The sequence below is a fragment of the Eretmochelys imbricata genome, chromosome 7, assembly GCF_965152235.1.
Source record: "Eretmochelys imbricata isolate rEreImb1 chromosome 7, rEreImb1.hap1, whole genome shotgun sequence".
Classification (NCBI taxonomy): domain Eukaryota; kingdom Metazoa; phylum Chordata; order Testudines; family Cheloniidae; genus Eretmochelys; species Eretmochelys imbricata.
The window spans coordinates 106895861-106919687 of NC_135578.1; the positions used below are offsets into that span (position 1 = coordinate 106895861).

A 23827-nucleotide genomic window follows, 5' to 3' on the forward strand; every position below is an offset into this window, starting at 1 on the left:
TCTTGTTACAGGGATTGGGAAGAGAGAGGGATTGGGAATTTCCCTGAGGCACAGGAGTCAAGGAGAGGTCCAAGAACACAGCAGAACCTGGTTGATATGACTTCCTGATGTGTGGCTTTGTTTACTTATTTAAAAAAAAAAAGTGTGAATCAGAATAAAAAATGAGTTCAGGAGGTGTATAATGATTTATCCATACGTCTCCCATTGCTGTTATTGCAGTCTAGTTGTAGCTGTGTTGGTGCTAGGATATTAGAGAGACAAGGTGGAAGAGGTAATATCTTTTATTGGACCAACTTCTGTTGGTGAGAGAGAGATGTTTTTGAGCCACACATTGCTCTTCTTCAGCTCTGGGAAAGGTACGCTGAGCATCGTAGCAAAATGCAAAGTGGAACAGATTGTTTAGCTTAAGTAGTGAGCACATATTGCAAGGGATCGCTCAAGCTAGAGGGGCCTGCTAACACCTCTGCAGACATGGGACAAAAAGATGGGGTTAGTGGGTGACAGATTGTTGTAATAAATCATAAATCCAGAGTCTGTTCAATCCATGATTTTTAATGTCTAGCAGAGTAATAAATTTAAGCTCCCAGGCTCAACTTCTGAAATGGTTGTGCAGGTTTCCTTTGAGGATGAGGACTGATAAGTCAGATGTGGCATGATCGCTTTGTGAAGTGATGTGGTACTTTGTCTTCATCATTTTCCTGTGAGTTCATTCAAAAGCGTAGTGATTGTCTGGTTTCACCCACATAGTAGTGGTTGGGGTTTTTAGTGCACTGGAGGAGGTATCCCACATGTTGTGATAGGCATGTGAAAGGTGTGTTGTGGAGGGTGTTGATCACTGTAGCAGTAGAGATATATATGTCTGCAGGTTTTGCATCTGTTGTTCTGGCAGGGTCTGGTGCTGCTTTGGGTTGGTGTGTCCTGGTCTGTGGGGAGCTTGCTTCTGATGATGACTTGGAGGGTGTGGGGTGTTGTTTGAAGGCCAGAAGTGGGGGGGTCAGGAAAGATATTTCTTTCAGGATGGGGTCCCCATTGAGTAGACGTTGTAGTCTGATATCCCGAATGAGTTCCAATGTGGAAAGTGAGAACGGGGTGTACAGTTGGAAGGGTTTTTCTTTTATTGAAGCAGGTTCTTTCGGGGTATTTGGCTGGCCTATTCCATGATGCTATCTACTTCTGTGGTACAGTGTCCTTGTTTGGTGAAGGCGGTTTTAAGTTTGTTGAGGTGTATATCCTGGACTTCCTCCTCGGAGCACATTCTGTGGTATCTGAGTGCCTGGCTGTAGATAACAGATTTCTTGGTGTGTTCAGGGTGGTTACTGGCTCTATGAAGATAGGTATAGTGATCCATGGGTTTCTCATATATGGTTGCCTGTATGATTCCATTGTTGAAGCTGATTGTGGTGATTATTGCAGGGGACTGGACTAGAAGACCTCTCGAGGTCCCTTCCAGTCCTATGATTCTATGATTATTGAAAGTCATGAAGCTAGCACCCTGTATGCTACTTTGAAAATTTACCCTGCCTGTTTGTATTGTGAAAGGGTATCCAAAAAATAATTAATATTTGTGATTGTAAACTTTACTAGGGGTGATGGATATTCCTAGTTTTTCAATGTAATATGCGTTACCAACTTAGTTACTATACTATGACTGTAATGTAGGGAGAAGAACAAATTATGTATACATCAAGTATCAAATGATTGATTGAACTGCTTTGAGTAAAAGATGTATAAATGTAAGCCTTTCATTTTATGTCATACAGTAGGTTATCAGCTAGTGGTAAATAATGAATAACTGAAAAGATTGTTAAGTTTTAGTGAATAAAGATCTAAACAATCCTTTAGGTTCCAAATTCTCTGCTGGTGGTGTTGAGTGCAGCTCCATTGATTACACTGGAGTTTTCCCATTTACACCAGCAGAGAATTTGGCCCTTTATATTTGAGTATGTTGATAGCATGAATTATAACAGTTGTTGCTACCCTATAGGGACTGTGCCATTTTGTTACTATGTTCTTTGGACAACTCCTTGAACTTTTAAGTTTATGGACAAACTGTTGAATGGTGTGGGGCATTAAATACTATACTAGCATATCTAAGTGATTAGTTAAAACACTGAGGAATCTGTCTCCAGCTTGGAACCTTCAGGGACATTCTTAAAGTAGATATAGTGAGTGCAAACATTTGTAATCACCGTATACCAATATGAATTCTGAATAACAGTCAAATCATACCTTTGTTAAAGAATGTTCAACACCCAGAATGGACTATAATTAAAACTCTTACACCTACGATTGGTATGCAACAGTTGACAATTCGTAAGTTTTTGTTGTTGTTGTTGAGGTAACTGCCCTTCTCACAGAAAGTACTGTACACTGGCTAGAGACACATGAACATTTAACAAAAAAAATTTGAAAACCCTCCAAGCGACAACTGGCCTCAAACTGACCTTTTTTTCAGTTTTTTCTCCTTCTGCACTGACCTCAAAGTTAGGGTTAGAAGAACTCCTTAACTGAGAGAGAGGTTGGAGAATGCAATTTTTTATTTCACACAGTCCCTAGAAACAACAGTACTTGGACAAGGAAATTGAATGCCTGGAAGTGAAATAATTTATTAGTCCCTACTGTCTTACCTTATTGGTAGGGAATATGTTTAAGTGACAGATCACTGTCCATTGTTCTAGCTGAACTACATTAGAATACTAGGGTAACCAGATAGTATTTGATGCTATAAATTCATGACTGCAACCAGGCTTTGCTCTCCTGGGTTTAATTCCTGCTGGTCGTGTTCCAACTTGATGTTGGTTAGCAACCCACACCCCAACTGTCTAAAATGTTTGGGGGAATCCAACATCAGTGGCAAGTGCCACATTTGTAAAGGGTTCAAGCCTCGCTCTAAGAAACATTGAGCAGCTAGGCTTAAGTGTCTTCTTATGGAGTCAGTGTTTTGCCCTCTATTATAGCTGTCATGTTCAGATTGGACTTTGTGTGACAGCCTTGATACGGAAGTCTCCGCTTGTGACGTCTTCAGCACCTTGTTCTCTGTCTCTGATACCAATGAAGAGACACATCTTCCAAGGACTCAGTACCACAATGAGCAAGATCATCTGTACTAAGGCCAACTAGAGGCAAGGACTCTGGAAGAAGCTCTGATGGGAGACTCTTCCCAAAGCATCCCTCATCTAAAAAGGGGGATTGTAGACTCTAACTGGTGTCATGTCAGTCGAGGTTGAATCCTGAAGTTTGCATCAAGCTCAGGACTCAATACTAGTACTGATGATGTTGGAGGTATACACAGCTGTCAGTGGCCTTCCTGGACACTGTAAGGTATCCCCCATCCTGCTAGGATCTCCTCTCACCTACCTCTGTTGGTTTTCTCGAGGGTTCACTGAGAACATGCAGGCAACATTCCTCAATGCCTGGTACTGGGATTGGTACCAAGAAGCTGGAAGTTGCGCCGAGAGCTCCTCCATCGCAAGAGACTGACCAGACATTGCCTCAGCATCCTGGTGCATCATCATCTTCATCAAGAGAAGAGGCTATAGAGATGGTGAGCAATTCACCACTTCCAAGGGATTACAGGGCTCGCAAGAGCCACTTAAAAGGGTAGCATCTGTTCTGGGCTTTCAGGCAGAAGAGGTCTGTGAGAAATCCAACAAGCTAATGGATATATTAGCTTTGGCGGGCCCTCCAGGGTGGCACTCCTGATTAACAAAGCAACTTTGGAGTGAGTCAAAACACTTTGGCAAACCCTTTCTTTCCTCCATCCCACAGCGAAATGGGCAGAAAGGAAATATGTCCCTTCTAAGAATTTTGAACACTCCAATTGTGGCAGCAGCTAATGAACTGGGGCACCAAGTGTTGACCCCAAAGAGAAAGGAATTGAAGAGACTAGACTAGTTCGGCTGTAAGCTTTATTCAATGGGAGGGCTGCAATTTAGAATTGCTAACTAACAGGCTCTTCTAAGTCGCTATGACTACTCTCTGGGAGAACATGATGAAGTTTAAAGGAGCAGGAAGGAGTTTAATGTGATGGAGGAGGAGGACAAGCCAGTGGCCAGGACAGCTTGGAAGTGGCTGAGTCAGCAGCTCGAACCAGGGCATCTGTCGTAACTATGAGAAGATGTTTGTGGCCACAGTCTTCAGATTTTCCTCCATAAGTGCAGCAGGCTACCCAAGACCCCTGAAGGTCCCTCCCTCTTTTCAGGAAAGACAGAGACGGTAAGGTACAAAGTAGACTAAACGATTCCAGGGCGATCCTGAAGTCATTGTTTGGAATCTGTACACCAGTGCTGAAAAGGAAGCAGTTCAACTGGCAGCAGATTCTCAAATATCTGAGCTTTATACTTTATACCTTGGTCCCAAGATGTGCAGAAAGAGAGTAGCAGAAATTCCAGGAGGTGATTCCCTCTCCTCTGCATCTTTGCATGGCAGATTCCTCTTGACCACCAGCCTGAGTTTGTCAAGGGCAATATAATCATCTGTTCGTACCCCTGTGTTTTTCAGTAGTCTATTCCATTTCCTCCATGCTTGGGGACACATAAACAGGCAAGGGAGGAGTGTGTTTATCGCAACTGCATCAGGAGGTGATTCTCCTCTGGGAGTTCTGCATAGGCAGCTCCATTCACTTCAGAACTGCATACCTTCCAGGTGCGCAGAACATGTTGGAAGATCATCAGGGCAAGGGCTTTCTCTGATCATTGTGAGTACGCACTATGTCTGGACATGTCCCAGTCCATCTTTCAGCTGTGGAGGGACTCCCCAAGAAAGTGCTGTCAGTTCTGTTCCTGGGAAGGGCACAGCCATGGCTCATTGATGGACACTTTCCTGCTACCATGGAAGAACTCCCTAATGTTCTTCCATGGTACCTCATACTTATAGCACTGGTTTGACCTTGAAAGCGCTGGTATTTGACCTTACTAACCATGTCAGTCAGACCTCTGTCTCTCCTCTTGGATCCAGATGCAATTTCTCAGGACCATGGCTGTCTGGTCTAGGCCAGTCTGCAAACCCTCCAGCTGACAGAGTGGATGCTTCATGACTAACACTGTTGGAAAGGGGTTGCTCTAAGGACGTTCTGTAATTACTGTTGAACAGTTGAAAGTCCAGGTGCACTGATGAGATGAATTTGTTTTCCCTTTTAAATCTGATATCAACAGAAGCATCTCTTGGCATAGCAGACTTCTATCAGCCACTTATTGGGCTATCTTTCGCACTAGAACATCAAGGTCTGACAGTTAGCTGTATTAAAGTATATTTGGCAGCTATTTCAGCTTTCTGTCCTTCAGTGGATAATGGCTTTATTTTTTCTAACTGCATTACTATCAGATTGCTACAAGGGTTAGGCTGATTATACCCACAGGTATACCTGTTCCCCATAGGATCTGACCCCGGTGATGCTAAAATTAATGGGGCCACTCTTTGAAATTCTCAAGACTTGCTCCCTGCTCCACCTCTGTATGAAGGTGGTGTTTGTGGTTGCAATAATTTCATCCAGGAGAGCAGGTGAGTTGAGAGTCTTGGTGTTAGAGCTTCCTTATACAGGTTTCCATAAGAGTAAAGTTTACTTCTGCCCTCACCCAAAGTTCCTAAAGGTAGTGTCTAATTGCCACATTAATCAATCAATTTATTTTCTGACTTTCTTTCCAAAGCCTTCATTCGTTTGATGTGAGAAGAGCTTTAGCTTCCATTTGGACCGCACAAAGTCCTTTAGATCCTCAATTCCATTGTTTGTTGCAGTTGCAGACAGAGACCAACCAGTTTCCACTCATAGAATTTCCTCTGGTATTTCTTCTTGCATTCATTTGTGCTACCAGTTAGCTAATGTCACGCCAGCACCTAGAATGTTAGCTCGTTCAACTAGAGCATAGAAAGCTTCAGCATTTTTTCTGGTGCAAGTAACCCTTCAAGACATTTCCAAAGTGTCAACTTGGTCATCAGACTACAACTTTGTTGCTCGTTATGCCGTTTCCCATCAGTCCAGGAATGATGCTAGTTTTGGATGGGTGGTTGTCCAATTGCAGGTACACTTAACATGGAGGCAGGTCTGGAATCTGCTTCTGAGTCACCTACAGTGGAATGGACATGTCCAAAGACTTGGAGAAGAAGAAAGAGATACCTACCTTTCCATAAGTATAGTTCTTTAAGATGTTTTGCACATGTTGATTTCATGACCCACCCTCCTTTCCTTCTCTATTGGAGTCTGTCTGGTAAGAAGGAACTCAGGAGGGTTCGGATGGCTCTGTCCCCTTATCTGCATGCAGTTGTGCATGACACCTGAGGCCATTTGAGCTGCTCCAACAGATAGCACTGAGGAGAAAAAGTTCTCCAATAGCTGTGCATGAGGTGTGCAGACACACCAACAATGGAATGGACATGTGCAACACATCTTGAAGAACAACAGTTACAGAAACGTAGGTAGCAGTTTCTTCTCGTGATGTGGCCTTCCACTAGTTTGGACAGAATAGTGGGTAGCTACTAGTGGGTAGCTCCATCTTGCTTCAGGTAAAATTATTTAAACTTTTTTCTTGTCCTTAAAGAAATACGTAGACACCAAATATCCTAGTTTTCCGGACTCTGGCAGCCAAGCTTTCAGCACTGTGTACAATTACCTTCTTTTAGTTAGTTGAGGTGTTTTTTTTTTTTCTTCCCCCCCAATACCATCTCTTTCTGCTCTGTCCGCCACTCTTTGACCTATGAGATTCAGCCACCTTAGGACAATGGCTTCTCTCTTTCTCTCCACACCTGGCAGGGGAAGCTTCAGCAGTAGTTTGCTCAGTTGACTTCCTCTCTCTCCCTTATGGCCACTAGCAGCAGCTTAAAGTTGTTTGGATCACCACACTCCTTAGCTGCAGTGGCTTATTGGTTTTGATCTCCAGCTCACTGAAAGAGCCTTGGGCAAGCCATCAGCAATATGAACTGCAGCAATGAAGATTCCTTCTCATGGCCTTAGTATATACGCACCTGGTTATTAGACAGATAAAGACGAATTGAGGGGATGCAGAGAAAAGCTACGAAGTTAGACACAGACTACATGTGTGATCTTAGGCCAGGTCACTTCGAACCTGACTCCTGTGATACTCAGCACTTATAGTTCTCAGAGAATTCTGCTGGAGTTTTGAGTGCTCAGCACCTCTGAAAAATCTTTGTGCCTGTCTTCTGTTAAATAATACTTCCCCACTTTACATGGTGGTTGAAATTAAATAATTCATATTTGAAAGGTCACTACACTGTAAGTGCGAACTGTATTTATTGTGACTCAAAAGGAAAAGGCCAAAATCAGTAGGGAAAACAAGTGTTCTGAAGAGGATATATACTGTGAATAAAAATAAATGGAAAGCTATTAGAAATGCTTCACGCAATCCCTTCCTCAATATCTTAACAATAAAAGACAGCGGTTGTTTAATTTCTGGTGCAGTGTGCTAAAAACTTAACCTTCAATAAGTTAAATAAACATTAACAAGTGTGAAGTTATATTTTACTAAACAAGTAATTCTTCTATGAACAGATCAGTTGTTGTTAACACTTGTATTACATGCCTATTTTTTCCAGTAAGCCTAAGGGTGATCCCATTTTATGACAGTTGACAAATGAACAATATTAAATTCCTATAACTTAGTGTAAATGTTAGTTGTTTGTCTTTTGATGTGGAAATTCATTTTACCAGCAAAGTCATTCTGAACAACTGCTTATTTGATTAAAGATAATGTCCCCTGTCCTAGAATACTGTTAATTCTCAATTACTGCAGCTGTAAACACTGAATGTGTGTGTGTGACTGTTTTAAGTACCCATCCAGGCATCCAGTAGATTTATCTGTCTAATAGATATTGAATGATTGTTGTTGTTTATTTTAGTAATGTTGAAATCTGAAAGAAACAGGTAGCTTTTCCTGATGCTCTTGGTGATGTGTTGAAAGAAAATTATGCTTTCTGGCAGTGCTGACATGGTAAAAACCAAAATAACTTTGGTTGTATTGCTAATAAACATAAAATTAAAAGGAAGGGATACAAAATAATGCCTAAGTATAATTTGTGTGGTATTCATATATAGAACTCCATTAAGATTAGTGTGGACCTAAAGCTCAAATATTTCACTGTTTGTTAAGTGAGTGAGTGTTTTCTCTTTTTAGACACTAGGAATTTAAACAGAGGTAATGCAGTAACAGTGTTACTATAATAATACAAATAATGAGAAGACCAGCAGGTTGCATTTGAAAGTGGTGCCAGTCATTAAACTTACAAAGGGAAAATTTTTCAATATACTGAAATACACAAGTAGGTGAAATTTCAGGTTACAAGTCCAATGTTCTTATTCGTTTGTCTTTTAAGGTAAATGAAAAGATTGACAAATACCTTGTGTTATAAAACATTTAATGACACTTGGCTTTCAGGTACATTATTTTGGCACCATTAGCCTCATTTATTATTTGTGCCATCTCAAAACCAGGTAAATAAATTTCTGGCTAGAGAGCACTAAAGCTATCCAAATTCTAATTTTTGTAAAGTGTGGTTTGTTTTTTTTGCTTTTTTTAACTACTAAGCATCTTCTGTAAACTGTTGTGTGGTATTAGGCCACTGTAGATATATCCCTGGTTCAAGACTTTTCCGCTATTGGTTATCTTCAAAAGATTTGAGGACTTATAGTTTAAATGTAGTTTTTAAAGAGTCTAGTTTTACTGTACTAATATGGTGTACTGTAGTTTTGTATTATTTGTGTTAAGACATTTATATTTTTTTATTTTATTTTTCTTGCTCCTTTTCATCCATCATATGTAGTAATCAGTGTGGCTGTTCTAGGATTTAGCCACACGCTATTTCTACAATCACATTGTTAGTTAATGTAACTTCTAGGTTTTAAGTCTCTTAACAGCATTGTTCGTCCTTAAGAAAAACTTACAGCTGCAAGACAACCAAAATAAATGATGTGGCATCTGTACAAGTTAGAAAACATTTCCGTACATGATCATAAAACTTGTAAGCAGTTTTCAGAAAAAAGCCAAAAGCAAGAATTCTTATTTAACTTATTTGGGATATTTTATAATGACAAGTTCATAGAGGAAAAATAGTATGCCCCTCAGTTTCCACTGCTAAGGTAGTTGGTCAACCTCCTTACCTTATGCTTAGTTAAATATTTGTCTTGGAAGAAAATAATGTAATAGCATACAAAAGATTCAGTGTCTGAAAAGGTGCAAAAAATATTACCAAAGTGGTCAAATAGTTTGTTCTTTATTTTTCCAGTTTTTTCATTACCTCCCTGAAAAGACAGTTGAACCAGTACAGAAAATGAAGTCAGAAGTCCACGGTACGGCCGAGGGACTCATTCAGATCTTTAGAAACCATATATCTGTGTATTAAAAAAAAAAAAAAATTAAAAAGTGGATATACCTTGATACTTGACGTAGTTGATATACCTTGTCTTCCAAAGATACCTAATACACTGGTTCTCTACTTTGGTGTCTTGAGTTTCCAGTGAGCGTGTGGCCAAAAGGCATATAGTTTTTTTTTTTTTTTAAACAATCGAGGCTACTGGGGGATGCTTTCACCTTACACTCTTCCTCAGTCAGTTGGTGTATTAGTGCATTTGCTGACAGCTACCAAACATTAGTCTCCTATGCCACTTTGTTTTGACTGTTGCCTTAGCAGATTCTTCCCCCTGTACATTTGCAAGTTAGTTTTTCAATCCATTTTTGTTGCATATCAACGCTTCCTTTTTTGGTGTTCCAAGTATTCACTCTAGTTATTTACATGGCCCGCTTCTGTGTAGTAAACAGACTGCCTCGCAATCGTTAATGAAGTTTTATTCTTACAACATCCCTATGAGTGAAGGAAATAATCTATTTTACAAATAGGGAACTGAAGCACAGAGTATGTTAAGTAACATGCTCAAGATCACTCAGGCAATCTGTGTCTGAAATGGGAATTGAAACCATGTCTCTTGCATCCTAGTTTAGTTCCTACCCTGTATGTTGTTAACTTTCCCTGGGCCTGTTCTTATGCAAACACCAACTGTAAGACTCACTGAGCTCCATCACATTTCAGGAAGATATGGCAAGAGAAAACCCCAGTAATCTTGATCACTCAACTCAAGTTTGAGAAATGCGGTTCTCTAATACATTAAATTTGCCCCAGGATATCTTCCATTTGTATTTCCCCTTATTCAAATCTTTCCCTTGAGGAGTCAATTGGGTCCCTCATCCAGACCTCAAATGGAATGGCCATGTTGTTGCAGACTTTTTTTTTTTAAATGTAACTTCTAATCATGTATCAGCTGTGCTCTCGGTATCTCTGTAATGCTTTTATGTGAATGCATGCCTTTAAAGGTGACAGGCAAAGGAAAAAGATTGGGCTTGTATCCCTTATTTGCCTGACAGATTTTTTGAAAGCAAATTTTCTATGCTTTTCTTTCTTTTTTTTTTCATTAGAAGTTTTGTTGTCTGTCCTGGCAGACTGTGGAACTGAAGGTTAGTAAAATGATGTTGTCACAAGAGTTCAGAGCAACTGATGAGAGAAGGGATTTTTAGTCACACTATAAAACTTATGGGGAGAAGGTGTGGGTTTTTTTTATTGAAACCTAGTTAACTATGGTGGTAAATGTTTTGGTTAAAGGATGTCTTTGTTAAAGATTCAGTGTCCTGCTCCTTCAGTTAAAATTAGAGCTCAGGTTAAACATCTGAGACAAGTTCTGATGAGTCTCCCAGGAAAAAACAGGGAAGACCAGCCTTGACATTCCTGGTACATAGGTGATAAATATCAAGTAGAATTAAAAAAAAAACAAAACAAACAACCCCAAACATCTTTTAGACCTTGTTTGCACACTAAAGGTACAATAAGGGATGCCAGCTGTTCTTAAAACCCTGTGCTAGTCATCTCCAAGGGGAAATGTTTCTGTTTTTTGTCTAAGAGGTTTTTTTAAGGTCTGTTCCTGTATTACTCCTCTTTATGGACTCAGGCCGGTCTCTTTCAATAGCTGAAGTGTACTTAGCAGCCATTTCCTTCCACAGTGTTCCTGTACAAGGAATTTGTTGTCTTTTCTTTGTACCTGAATAAAATTGTTCCTTAGAGGCCTGGTGAATTTATATCAACACACATGAAGTCCTTACTATCTGTCGGATTTTAGTCTGTTTTTTACTTGCCAATCGGTAGCACTTAAATTGGGGAATTACCCAGTTCTCCTAAAACCCTGCCCAATAATGTTCATCCTGCTACAACTACAACAGGTCTGGAGGGAGAGGAGGATAAAAGAACAAAATGTTTGGCCTGGAAAGAGGGGTCCACAGAGAGAATCCTGAGGAACCTCCATTTGGCTTGTATGGAGTTGTCTTCTCTCTCTCTGTGTGTTTGTAGTACCTGAAGAATGCCATCAGGGGGAACTGGCAAACAGTTTGAAGGAAGGAAAAAACTCAGTAGATGGATCTTCTGTTTGTAAAAGTCCAGGAAGCCTGCAGAAAAGCTGTTTCTTCTGCAAGTTCTGTGCACCAGTTCCTGCAAGCAGCCTGCAGTGCATCATGCAGCCCCCCTAAATCAAGCAGAACTGCAATATGTCGGAAGAGGGAATGGGCTTGCTCCAGAACTCATGAAAATATTCCAGAGCCACCGGATAAGTGGACAGTTATCTGTCTTGTGGGTGAAGATAGATCACTTTAGTTTTCAGGGCTGAGAGTTTGGCACCTTCCATTTAAAATGTTAAAACTGTTCAAAGATTAAATTCACAGATAACTCTTTTTTCCCCAAGGGTAAATGGCAGCTATTAATCTGCCTCTGTCTTTGAAAATGAATTGCAAAGATAAGCAAACAACTAACATAGTCAAAAAGAATATACTTTGTCTTTCAGTTGTGCCTTCCCTCTGAAGAGCTCAAATCACTATGCAATCATTAATATGAAGCAGGACTGAGAGCTAACCCTTTCCCCATACATGCTATGTATATTGGATTTATGGTTACTATTTTGCTTTGAAAGAAACCATGTTCTTAGATGTAGCTCTCATTTACCCATAACATCCGATGCAGCTCATAATTTCCCACTAAAAAGTCAGAAGTCTTATTTTTCTAGAAGCATGTATTTGTCTTCTCCACTGGTTCATTTGAGTTAAAAACTTCCCTACATTCTTTCCATACCCTTTTTAAAGTATTGCTTTCTTAATGTGGCTTTTTGGTAGTATATTCATCTATTTTTGTATTTTCAGTTGTATTTTGTTTTATATTGTTTTTGGTAGTGGTTGACAATTTATTATAATAATTGGATTATGATAAATTAATGTAGCACTCATTTTATAATTGTATTTATTGTATGAAAAACTGAAAGCTATTGGTTTATGAGGTTAAGATTAGAAGTTTGCACTTGCCAAAAGATGTCCAATAATATTTGCAAATAACTGTTGATAAATGGTTTCTGCTAAATAAATGCAGACACTGTGGCCATTTACCTCTTGCATTTAGGGGCAGCACTTTAGAAATGTGTTCGTAATTGTCTTGCGTCTGAGAATGAACTTGAATTATACATTCATGGCTAACTTCAGACCTCCTCTTTAAATTGAGTAATTCTGAACCCAGAAAAGATACCTTTGTTTTGCTGGTCAGATTGCATTTTTTATTAAAGTGAATTGCAGATGTGAGCTTCAATCAAAATTTAGCAACCTTTCTGCCTCTCGCCAGTCCCACTGCTGCCAAAAACTACACCATCATTGAATCACTTATTGACGATTACAGTAGAAAACATGGCATTGCTAGTTTTATAGATATTCTTATGTAAAATATGTTGATGGAGAGCTTTGTTTGTTAGTTTGTTTGTTTTGGGGCTATTTGCTAATATTTGTTTATATCTTCACAATCATTGTTTTTTGACTAATTTGAAACACTGATCCGGTGAAGCCTACTTACTAATTGCAATTATTATATAGTTGTCTGTTAATTGAAAATCATGAACTGAAAGATAAACATAAGTTATCTAAATGTTTACATTTAGATTAGAAACTGAGTTTCTTAAATTTAATTACAGTGGTTTATGCTCCTTGATTATATTAAACAGTTTGTGTTGATTTTTCTGAAATTATAAATATGGAGTTCATTAAACTTAAATCTGCAGGTTCTATGGAACAATCAGTTCCTTGCTACTTTAAAATATTTGACTTTCTTAGATAAAATGTCAGGAAAGTTTAATCAATGAATGTATATTTTAATATGAAAGCTTTAGCAGATATAAATAGATGAGGAAAGTAACGTGCAATAATTAGATACGAAATCAAGTGGATGACTTGAAATAGTTAGTTTCCCATAAGATTGTGAAATAATTCTAGGTTATTATTTCTCCAGCAGAAAGGCTGCTTCTGTGTTTCCAATATTTTCTTGGAAACTGACTTAATCTTTAACGATATGGGGTCTCTGTGGTAGTGAAAGTGCATTTCTGACAAGCAGTATATAGATAACTGCGGCAACATATACTCCTTGGCGAACACAGTTTGGCTGTGGAAACTAAGTCTTAGATTAAGATAAAAACTTTTCTAAAATCAAATGAATTGCACAGCAGGGCCTTAATCGATAAAACTGTTTGAAAAGTGTCTTTGGCTCAGCTTACTGACCCATAGGGTATAACTTGCACCATAAAGCTAGAGTTACAGATTAAGAACTATTGGGGGTCTTCTGACATCAAAATTAACAACACATGGGTTTTTTTTTTTTTTCTGGTGCCAGAACCTTCTAAAACTATTGGCTATAATGATTGATATCAAGGTCATGGAAAACAGACAAGCAATGTAGGAATTTATAAATCTCTGCTCTCTTTTTAGCCTGTGTGCCTCAAATTTGAATGGCTCTTTGGAAAACATAAAATGTGCTTTTTTTCAGAATCCAGAAGTAGAATTAGAATATTACAAGCATACATTTTCCCATGCCTCTGCAATAAAACTCAGAATTACTCAGGGTGTTGAACCCCTTCCTTGTGAGCATATCTGAAAGGGCTAATTATAGACAACACACACAGTTTCCTTGTCCTCAGCAGCTGTTTTTAGACATTGCTTAAAGCATATGTCTAAATATTTACCATTCATTTGTAGGTTAACTTGATTTTATGTGTTTGGGAGAAAATGTAATCAAAATTAGTGCCCTAGGAAAAATCTTAAATTTTATTTCTGTTGAGCTCTTGATTAATTTACTGTAGAATCAGTCTTTTCTCATATACCATAATATACGGTTGTGACTGACTACTCAGTTTGTACTTCACTGATTCTCCAATTAGTGTATTTATGCAGATTTATACAGCTTCAGGGGGCTGGAGTTAATTTTAAGTGATCTGTTTACAGTAATTTGGCTGTACAAACACTCACTTTCATAAGTAAGGATTTATTTAGGATATGTTTCAGAGTAACAGCCGTGTTAGTCTGTATTCGCAAAAAGAAAAGGAGTACTTGTGGCACCTTAGAGACTAACCAATTTATTTGAGCATGAGCTTTCATGAGCTACAGCTCACTTCATCAGATGCATACCGTGGAAACTGCAGCAGACTTTATATATACACAGAGAATATGAAACAATACCTCCTCCTACCCCACTGTCCTGCTGGTAATAGCTTACTTATACAAGTACTCCTTTTCTTTTTAGGATATGTATAGCACTTTTGGCCTAAGGTCAACAATGCCAGTGTAGTTTAAATGTTGACAACGTTGGCATTTTCCTACTTTATTCTGTTCTAAGAAAGATCGTTTGCTGTGGGAAGTCTTGTTTATCAATGATACCATACCTATACTCGTTCAGAGAGAATTAATCCTTTGCCTGTATAAATCACAGTAAATTCATTAGGGGAGGAGTGAATTAAACTGGGCAACATAACACTATCTGTTAAATAAATTGATTATATTTTAAAAATCCATTTTGGGATAAACTGATCCCTGTAGTATCTTTAAAATATTGACAAATACCTATTGTGCAAAATAAGTAAAAGTTATGCTGCTTTATTTAGAAGATAAATGGCATTAGGTAAACTACATTATTGTATATTCATAGTCTTTTTTTTTTTTTTTTATCTTGAACACAATCAGTGTCTTTCTGTTTGGGTTTCTCCTTTTACGGCAAACTATTTGTGGCACATCAGTATATGCTGAAGAAAAACTCTAGCTTTGAGAACACTTGCACTTTCAGGAAGCTGGTTTTCATGGACCTGAGCAGGCACGTTTTTGACTATGATATTCTGCCTGTAAATGTTAAGATTTAACCAATCTCTACCACCAAACAGGAAGGCCAAAAAAAAGGTGCTTTAGTGATAAGGATGGTAGGATGGAGGAGCAAGAGGTGTGGAGATGGGAAGAGGAACTTTGAGCTTGTGCAGGGCATGGATTTAGAATAAAAATAAACTAGACGCAAACTTTGTATATGTAACTGTAATTTTATGTAGTTTTCCTCGGTCCCTTCTGGCAATTTTGTATTTTTACCTGTTTTGTATTTGACAGAAGATTTCAAATGTTTTGTAAAATTAGTTCAAGTTTTATCTTCCAGTACTGGGAAATAAGACATACAGTAGTATATATTTGGAAGGTTTATTTTAATTTATGGAATCAGCTGTTTTTACTTTCAATGGTTTGTTTTGGAAAATGAAGTATTCTTAGAGATTGCATAGACTTCAGGGTATTCAAATTAATAGAGAAAATTTAACTTCAATGCTAACATTCTCTTGTTTCTGTGTTGTTTGTTCTGACCATCCTCGGGGGACTATGCTTCTGGTAAATCCCTCCAATGCAGTTCACAAGATTCCTCTGCGATTCTCCACTTGAGGTATGAATTTAATCTTAATTCTAATCTTTGAAATGATTTAATTCCAGTGTATCTTGGTTTCTTTTGCCTTCTGTAAACTGTACTTCTACCAGATCATAATCTAGATATTACAATAAGAGGACTATCTTTAAGGGACATAGGCTGAGATTTGCAAAGGAGCCTATGGGAGAGGCACATTCTTCCTTTGAATTTCAGTGGGAGCTGGTCGTCTTAACTCCTTTAGGCTCTTTTGATAAACCCAGCCATTGAATCTGGTGTACACAGTACACCTATATTTTAGTATTGGGGATTGCATAAATTGAGGCAAAACCTGGAAGCCCTGAGTCAAGCAAAGCTCTTCAGGACTGTAGAAGCAGGTCGTGAAAGGCTAATAAGACATGTAAATTTCTGATTGATTGATTTAAGTTAATGTTAACAAATCGTGGTTGGATGTTTTTTGTTTGCTTTTTAAATAATGGCCAGGTATCTGATTGAATGTTATAACTATCTTAGGATGCCATGCTATCTTTTTCCCTTTTCTCTTTAGTAGTAGTCACTAACGCAGAATCTATCCATAGTCTGGGAGAGAAAGGTATCAAATTATTAAGGGCATCATTAGTGCCCCTCAAACATTATAGAGGGTAGGGCCTTCTGTCCCTGCATTCCAGCAACATCAACTTCATTGCCAGTCCAGCAAGATCTCTTGGCATATTTTGAGGGGGACTAAAGGGGCAGAAGTTAAGTAAAATTCTAATGTTTTCATTGTGTTAATGTGCTCTCTCTGACCCCCACGTAGGACATTTATCATTCAATGCTACTTAGGACACTTGGTATTCTAAAGACCAGGCTTACTTTATATACTAATTATGAAACATGTTCGACAGTAATGTACAAAGCCTCAGTGAGTGTTTGTCCCTACAAAAGATGGTTTAACAAGTGAGGAGCTCTGTGTCTTATTTTAAATTGATTATGTTAATGTTTATCAGTTTCAGTGTCTAGTTTTTGTCCTCTGAACTGATTCTCTGACTCTGTTACTACAGTACAAATCCAAAATAAATAAACAAATAAATTTAATAATTGAGGAACATGCCTGTTTGGTTTTATGCTGCAATTAACTTCCTCAGCCATCAACAAAATCCTTTCTCTGCCTTCCTTAAGATTCCATCTGCAGTGCACAGACCTAAGGCACTTTTGAGGACGCGCCGTATAGTAAGGTTGTTGTTGCTCACTAGGTCTGGGAAAGAGATCCTTTTTTAAAATAAGACATCCTCGTTTTTGCTTAAAAGGGGTGCAAATGGTAAATTGGTTATTGCATCAGTTGGCTTTGAAGAAGTTTGGCTAGCACGCCTGTTTTATTCTGGTCATCTCAATCCATTGTTGTGACAAAGTGCAATAAGACTGTAACCTTTTCAAGATCCACTCTTTTAATGTTGGGGCCTGCATGCCAAACCAGGATGGCTGTTACCAGGAAAATCTTTGTGTAAGTGAAAATTTTCACAAGATGTTGAAAGCACAGTAGTCTACAGGGCCTAACGGGATCTAAGATCTTTACTGTGCTCACATGCTTATGATTATATGTGATCACCAATTTTCTGCTCCTCTGCTCTCATTGCTGGCAGAAGTTTTTATCACAGCCTGACAGCTCGTCCCCTAGCTGGTTCCTAAATGCATGCTTGTTACAGGGCTCTTCTGCTGGTTTAAAATAAGTTCACTAGTAGGTTTCTGGAAAATGGCTAATCTGTCAGCCTCAGTTTGTTTAATATCCTTTTTTCTTTTAAGAATTAAAACGATGGAAAAACATTTTTTTGGGGGGGGAGGGCAGGGGGAAAGAGGCTATGCATAAAATCTCATGTCATACTTTGGGTTATTATGTCAATACAGGTAAATTAGAAATGATCAAAAAGCAAACTCAACATTAAGAAAGATTTTTTCCCTTTTTGACACTTTGTTTGTAAAAACAAGTTTGTTGTGAATTAAAGGAAAATTAAGTGAACACATCACTTTTTAATCTTATCTGCTTTTGTTCTAAAGAGGAGTCCAAGACTAGTGATTAAGAACTGAGAAAGGAGTTCACAGTTTGGAATGATGATTGAGATTACTTCATTTCCAGAACAAATACTGGGAAACAAAAATGTGGTACTGTCTTTGTTATATGTCTTAAAGAGTTAACGACCACATGATGGCAATGAAATTGTCAGGTTATAGTAATTACACCAGTAATTTGATATGTTGCAGTTTGAATGAAGCCATGTGTGGAAGGTTTGTTACTTTTCTCTGCTGAATCTACCTCCTTTACATTCCTGCAAGCTGAAGACTAATAGAGCTCATTAGACTTTATAGGAAAAGGGCTTTTATCACCTCGTCAAGTCAGGCAGCAGATTTCCATTATATTTCTAATTTTGTATGGCTACATAGATGCTGATGTACAGTTCCCTGCTAGGTTTATGCTAGTATTCTTTCTTACAGACATTTTTTATTGACATTTCAAAGCTTGAATTAAATTTTGTGTGGCACCACTTACAGATGTCTTCAATTAGATGAAGTTAAATAAAAGGGGTTGTATATCTGAGGCCAAAGGATTCTTGAAATTCTCTATTCTAAAATGATTTCCACAAGCCAATCCAGTAGGATGCAGCTTCTTCCATTTTGAGGGGGGGAAAAAAATTCAAAGCAAAACTAAACCTTATGTGAGTTTGAATTTGTTTTGAATTTTTAATCTGTATTAGCTGCAGCAAGTACCTATATTAAAATAGTCTTCCCACTCATTTTATTTTTCCTTCCTTTATTACTTAATTCAGTCTTGAGGTATTGCCATCAATTCTTAAACATGAATTAAAATATTATTTCCTTCGAGATATAATAAGTGACAGTAAAAGAACAGAAAACTCTCTAGCAAAAAATACAACTCTGTAAAGAGAACCATCCTATTTTCCCCGCTAAGACTATATAAAAAACATTCAGCTTTTTATCACTGCTAAAGATTTTGGTGTCTTCTCAGTCTGTCTAGACAAGAGCAAGATTGATGGTGTGGTACAATGCACAGCAATCTGCCATATAAATATTAGCAGAATAGCTGAGACTTATTCAGTGAGTAGAAATAAGCATATCAGTGATGACACTCTCTTGAGGTACTCATTGGTGTTTACTTGGAGAAAATTCAATCCTCTTAAAACAGAAAGTTGCAAAGTCAAGTAAGAGTTTGTACATGAAGTCCTCTCTGCACAGAAATGAGAATTTACCTTACAAAAATACCAAGATTGGGGACAAGAGTAGGACTACAGTAAACGATCTTCTGAAGTTCCAAATGTTTGTGATGTTGGCAAATCTTTATTAAGCATAATTGTTAAATAGATTTTTGGTAATCAGCAAATCTTAGTCCGGTTTTTGTTGTATTTTTGTTACCCTCATTGGTTTGCTTTCCCCCATTTTACAAGCCTTCCTATCTGTCCTCTTCCGAGACCACTTACATTACTTCTTTATGGTCTCTCTTTGCCCTGTCTTTCCCTCACTTTGTCTCATCACCTCATTTCAGGTTCAGAACTTTATGCAAGACACCTGTTACTAGCATTGACAGTGGATTTGCTGTCAACCTTCTAAAATGCACCAGACAAACTAGCTTTCAGAGCAGGCACAGCTTACATGTTTTGCTAAGCTTTCAGGGTGAGGAACGAATGTGCTTGTGACAGCTGGTTTGCTGGCTGGACAACTATTTCCTTCCCTTGACCGCCCCTTCTAAAAATATTTAAACATGCTGTTTAGTTAGTCCCCATCCTCCACCCCCAAAAAGTCATGGGTTACTATTTAAGAAGTTAAATTTAAGGTTTGATTTATTATGCAGTGCTTAAAATATGTGGTTTATATTTTAGAAGAATAGAACTAACAAAAAGTTTGTGCTCCAACAGAAATTCTAATATTTTTATATCTGACCTTTTATATTCATGCTGTTCAGAAAACATCTGTTGGCCAATAAAGTTCTGATGTTTTAGAAAAACTAAGATTAATGGGATTGGTGTATAAGGTAATTCTATATTATATCCCGTTAGCCCTTACTTACAATTTGTGATAAAAATAACTGATATTTTTTTAAATATCAGTTTTCTCTGCAGTTTCTTCCTGTCTTCTATCAGAGGGGTAGCCGTGTTAGTCTGTATCCATAAAAACTCCTTGTTCTTCCTGCCTTTGTTGGTCACAAGGCCAAGACCAATCAATACAAAAACTTTTCACCTTCCTTATCCAGACCATCAAATTTTTGTCCAATCTCTGTTCTCCCCTGTCTTTAGTTGCATTTCTGTGTAGCAGCTGTGTGGTGGTCATCATCTTTAACTCTTCATTTAACCAGGTTTAGTGCTAAGTGACTACAGCTGAGGAGACAATGGTTGTGAGTTCTTTCCTTTGAAGATCTTACCCTTTGCTTTCTCCCCCACATACAGATGTAGTCATCTGCTGGATTTAATTTGTTCAGTTCTGATGGGATGGGGTTACCTTAAATACATTCTAACTAGACCAACCAATGCATTAGACTTTTGATGTCATTCTGTCTGAAGTTAGAAAAAGTTGCAGAATAAACTGAGTAGGATTATACAAGCCTCTGTAAAAGGACAAAATCAAATTAAAACAGAAGTAGCCTCATAAGATATTGCAGCACTTGAGAGCGGGGGGGAAAGATGGGGCCTCTTTGGGATCACCCTTTCTTCCCAGTGTCCCAGGATGCAGAACTGTGAAGAGATGAGGCTTCCCTTTCCTCGGGAGGACCAGGGCCGATACAGAGCCCCCTTGCCCAAGCCAGGTAGGCTGGGGCAAGAGAAGAAAATCAAGGGAGTAACCAGGGTCATAACTTTCAAGCCAACAGAAGCAAATGCAAAAGCAAGCTCTGCACCAGCCACCTTTGGACACTGATGATGTCATCAGCCAGCTTTCTACAGTTTTCACTGTGGATCAACAGTGACAAGGTGTCACTAAGCAGTTTCTTTGAATTCATTCCTGTTTCTTGGAGTTCTTACAAGAAGAGTCTGATAAAATATCCTGGGTTCATTAATATTCGCTACTTGAGATACTTGTCAAAATTTTGAGTATTTCAATAGATTACTTAAGGCAGTCACTTACCTTAGACCCCAGGTTAGGTTTCCTCTTTCACCGGGGAGCCTTAGTCCTTAGGTTCTCTCTTCCCCTTTGAATCTTCAACCTTAAGTTTTTATCTATTAAAGTGAGTTTCTAATGGCTATTACTCGTGCCTCCTTGATGGAGGAGAGAGCTACACTTTTGTGTAAGGAACCTTAAAAACAAGACATGAGCATATTTGGACAAGTACATTGTTTTCTTCTGAAGGTAGCTTTCGAATTTTACCTCAGTCAGGGTATTTCCATTCTCTGTTTTTGTCCCAACCTAGGCAAGAGAAATCAAATTAAAAAGTAAGTAGTAATTTGCTCTATAAATTTTAGTTATAAAACTAATAGGTATATTATTATAGAACTGTACAAAAAACATTCAAACAACTTTCTTGATTAAAGTCCAGCAGTCTATTTTCACATATTTGATCTGTAGAGGACAAACTCAGGGAAACTTAGTGTTCTAAAATGAACAACTCAAAATCATTTGTTATGAAAATCTTCATAAGTATAGAACCCATAGCATTATACTCTTCTGCTGTAAGTATTTTAAAACTAGGGCACATTGAAAATGCAAGAGATTATGAACGTTAGCATATACAATCCTCACTTCAGAGCTGTTGAGTACAATGCTTTTTGGTACAAAGATTTAATAATTGGTTTCCCATCCAAGGCCCTAATCCTGCAAAGATATAAATTCCTGATGTAATTTTTTTGTGTTGTGAGTGGTACCGTTGACTCCAATGGGAGTGTTCAGAGTGCATTAAGCTAAGCACATGTGCAAGCGTTTGCAGGATCAGGGCCCTGCTATCTCCTTATCCCAACCCAATTTAGTGTGTGAGAGCTGTCAGGATCACATGACAAAGTGCATGACTACAAGCTGCATGTCTTGCTCGTTTTTCATTTTCCCTTTGATGTTGGATACACCGTTTATATACTGCTAATAATCCCAATTGCTTTTCAGATACACTAATAGTAAGAGCTTGCAAATCAGCAAACTCTTTTCAAAAGAAAGCAGAAACCCTTTGTATTTAAAACAAAAATATTTCCCCTGAGGAATCCAGTATTGGTAAATTTAAGACACCAATATTTTTCCTATTATGATTAGGGTGACATTCATTTTTAATCTTTACAATTTACTTTAGTTTAGTTCTCTTTTTTTTCCTAGAAAAGTGTGAATAATTCTGTTTAATTTCATAATGGAAAACTACAATTTCTGCAGTACTGGTTCATGTAAAAAAAATTGAATCTACGTTTATTGAAGTTGTTTAGAGAAAATAGTTTCTTCCTTGGCAAGCAAACCTCAGATTGTATGCTTAGGTTTCATCCAATAATTGCTACATACTGCAGCGAGTTTGCTTCTTAGGTTATGTATAAAATTGTGGTACTTCGAGGCTTAGCTATCATAGTTAATTAAAAATCAGTTTAAAGCTTGTAACAATCTTGAAACCTATAGGGATTCATATGAGTGCTGACGTTTGATTCAGTCGTTCATATTGTGAGAAATGGGAAATAAAAATATTTGGCCAAATTGTGAAGTCATTCCACACTTATTTCCTTATGGGTATAGAGAATTATTATCAGCTACAAGAAAACCAGCAAAGATTTACATTTTTCAAATATATTCCAGTGTTGCTTTTATCAGTGACCTCTTTGTTGAGAATATATAGCTTACACTGCATCAACCGACGAAGTGAGCGTGACTGTTCAAAGCCACCAAAACTGAAGAAATTAAAAATTACCACATACTGTAATTCAGTCTGACTGGTAAATGGGCATAATGTTAGCGTGATAGCATACAGGATCTTTTAAGTTGTCCCACCCTCCCCTGACCACATACACACAGTTAACTCCAACATTAGCAGAGTTCCAATAAAAAGTCAGGGCACACCTGGCAAAAGATTCCCTCTAGGACCCCTGAGAGCGTGGCGAGCTAGGCGAGCTACCAGGTTCACAGAATACTGGGGAGGCACTTTGAAAGCCATAATTTCACTGACCCCAGGGAAAACTGTATCTAGACTAGGAACAAGAGATTTCCTCCTTTCCTTTCCCTTTATGAGTAGTATAGACTTGTCTTCTCACCTTCGCCTTTACATCCAAAGCAGAAGAGAAAGAACGTATGATCCCTTAATTGTTATGGTTAAGGTTACATTCCATCTGGCAAGTGATAGTCGCTGTATTTCAAGATTCATCAGGAACAGATAGAGTGACCGGACTATATAGGAGTAAAACTACACCGTTACCTTGATTGTAAGTTCTTTGGGACAGGAACCATCTTTTTGTTTTGTGTATATACAGTGCCTTGCACAATACGGTCCGGGGCCATTACTCCTAGCTTCCCTGGTAATACAAATTAATAATAATAAATAAAGTAAAGCTTCTAAAAGAAAAGTAAAAGTGACTGACATGCATTAAAGCGATCTGGGACATTGACTATCATAAGTGAAGTTTGAATATAACAATTTACTACAAACATGTTCCACTGTATTACTGGACTTATGATCAATACAATATATTAGATCAGGAATCGGCAACCTTTGGCATGCGGCCTGCTCCCTGGCAGGCCGGACTGGTTTGTTTACCTGCCACATCCACAGGTTCGGCCGATCACAGCACCCACTGGCCGTGGTTTGCCGTTGCAGACCAATGGGGGCTGCAGAAAGCGGTGCGGGCTGAGGGATGTGCTGGCCGCTGCTTCCCTCAGCCCCCATTGGCCTGGAGCGGCGAACCGTGGCTGGTGGGATCTGTGATCGGCCAAACCTGCAGAGGCAGCAGGTAAACAAACCGGCCCGCCAGGGAGTTTACCCTGGCGGGCCGCATGCCAAAGGTTGCTGATCCTTGTATTAGGTGATATAAGTTAATATTAAATATGATTTAAAGCACTAATGATATAACATTGAGATGTAAAAGTTTATAGCCAGTATGGTATGAGGTCAAAGTAGAATCAAACCCTCTGGTGTTAATAGAATTGGTAGCTAGTTGAATGATAA

At 38.4% G+C, this 23827-nt stretch overlaps 1 protein-coding gene across 3 annotated transcripts in view; it reads left to right on the plus strand.

Annotated features, from left to right (window-relative positions):
* ATE1 (arginyltransferase 1) overlaps positions 1 to 23827 on the plus strand; it is a 182397-nt gene that overhangs the window by 38757 nt on the left and 119813 nt on the right. For all 3 annotated transcript variants that reach the window (XM_077823002.1, XM_077823001.1, XM_077823000.1), the window contains one exon: positions 15721 to 15753. In XM_077823002.1, the coding sequence (XP_077679128.1) occupies positions 15721 to 15753 (33 nt within the window). The remainder of the gene's footprint in view (positions 1 to 15720; positions 15754 to 23827) is intronic.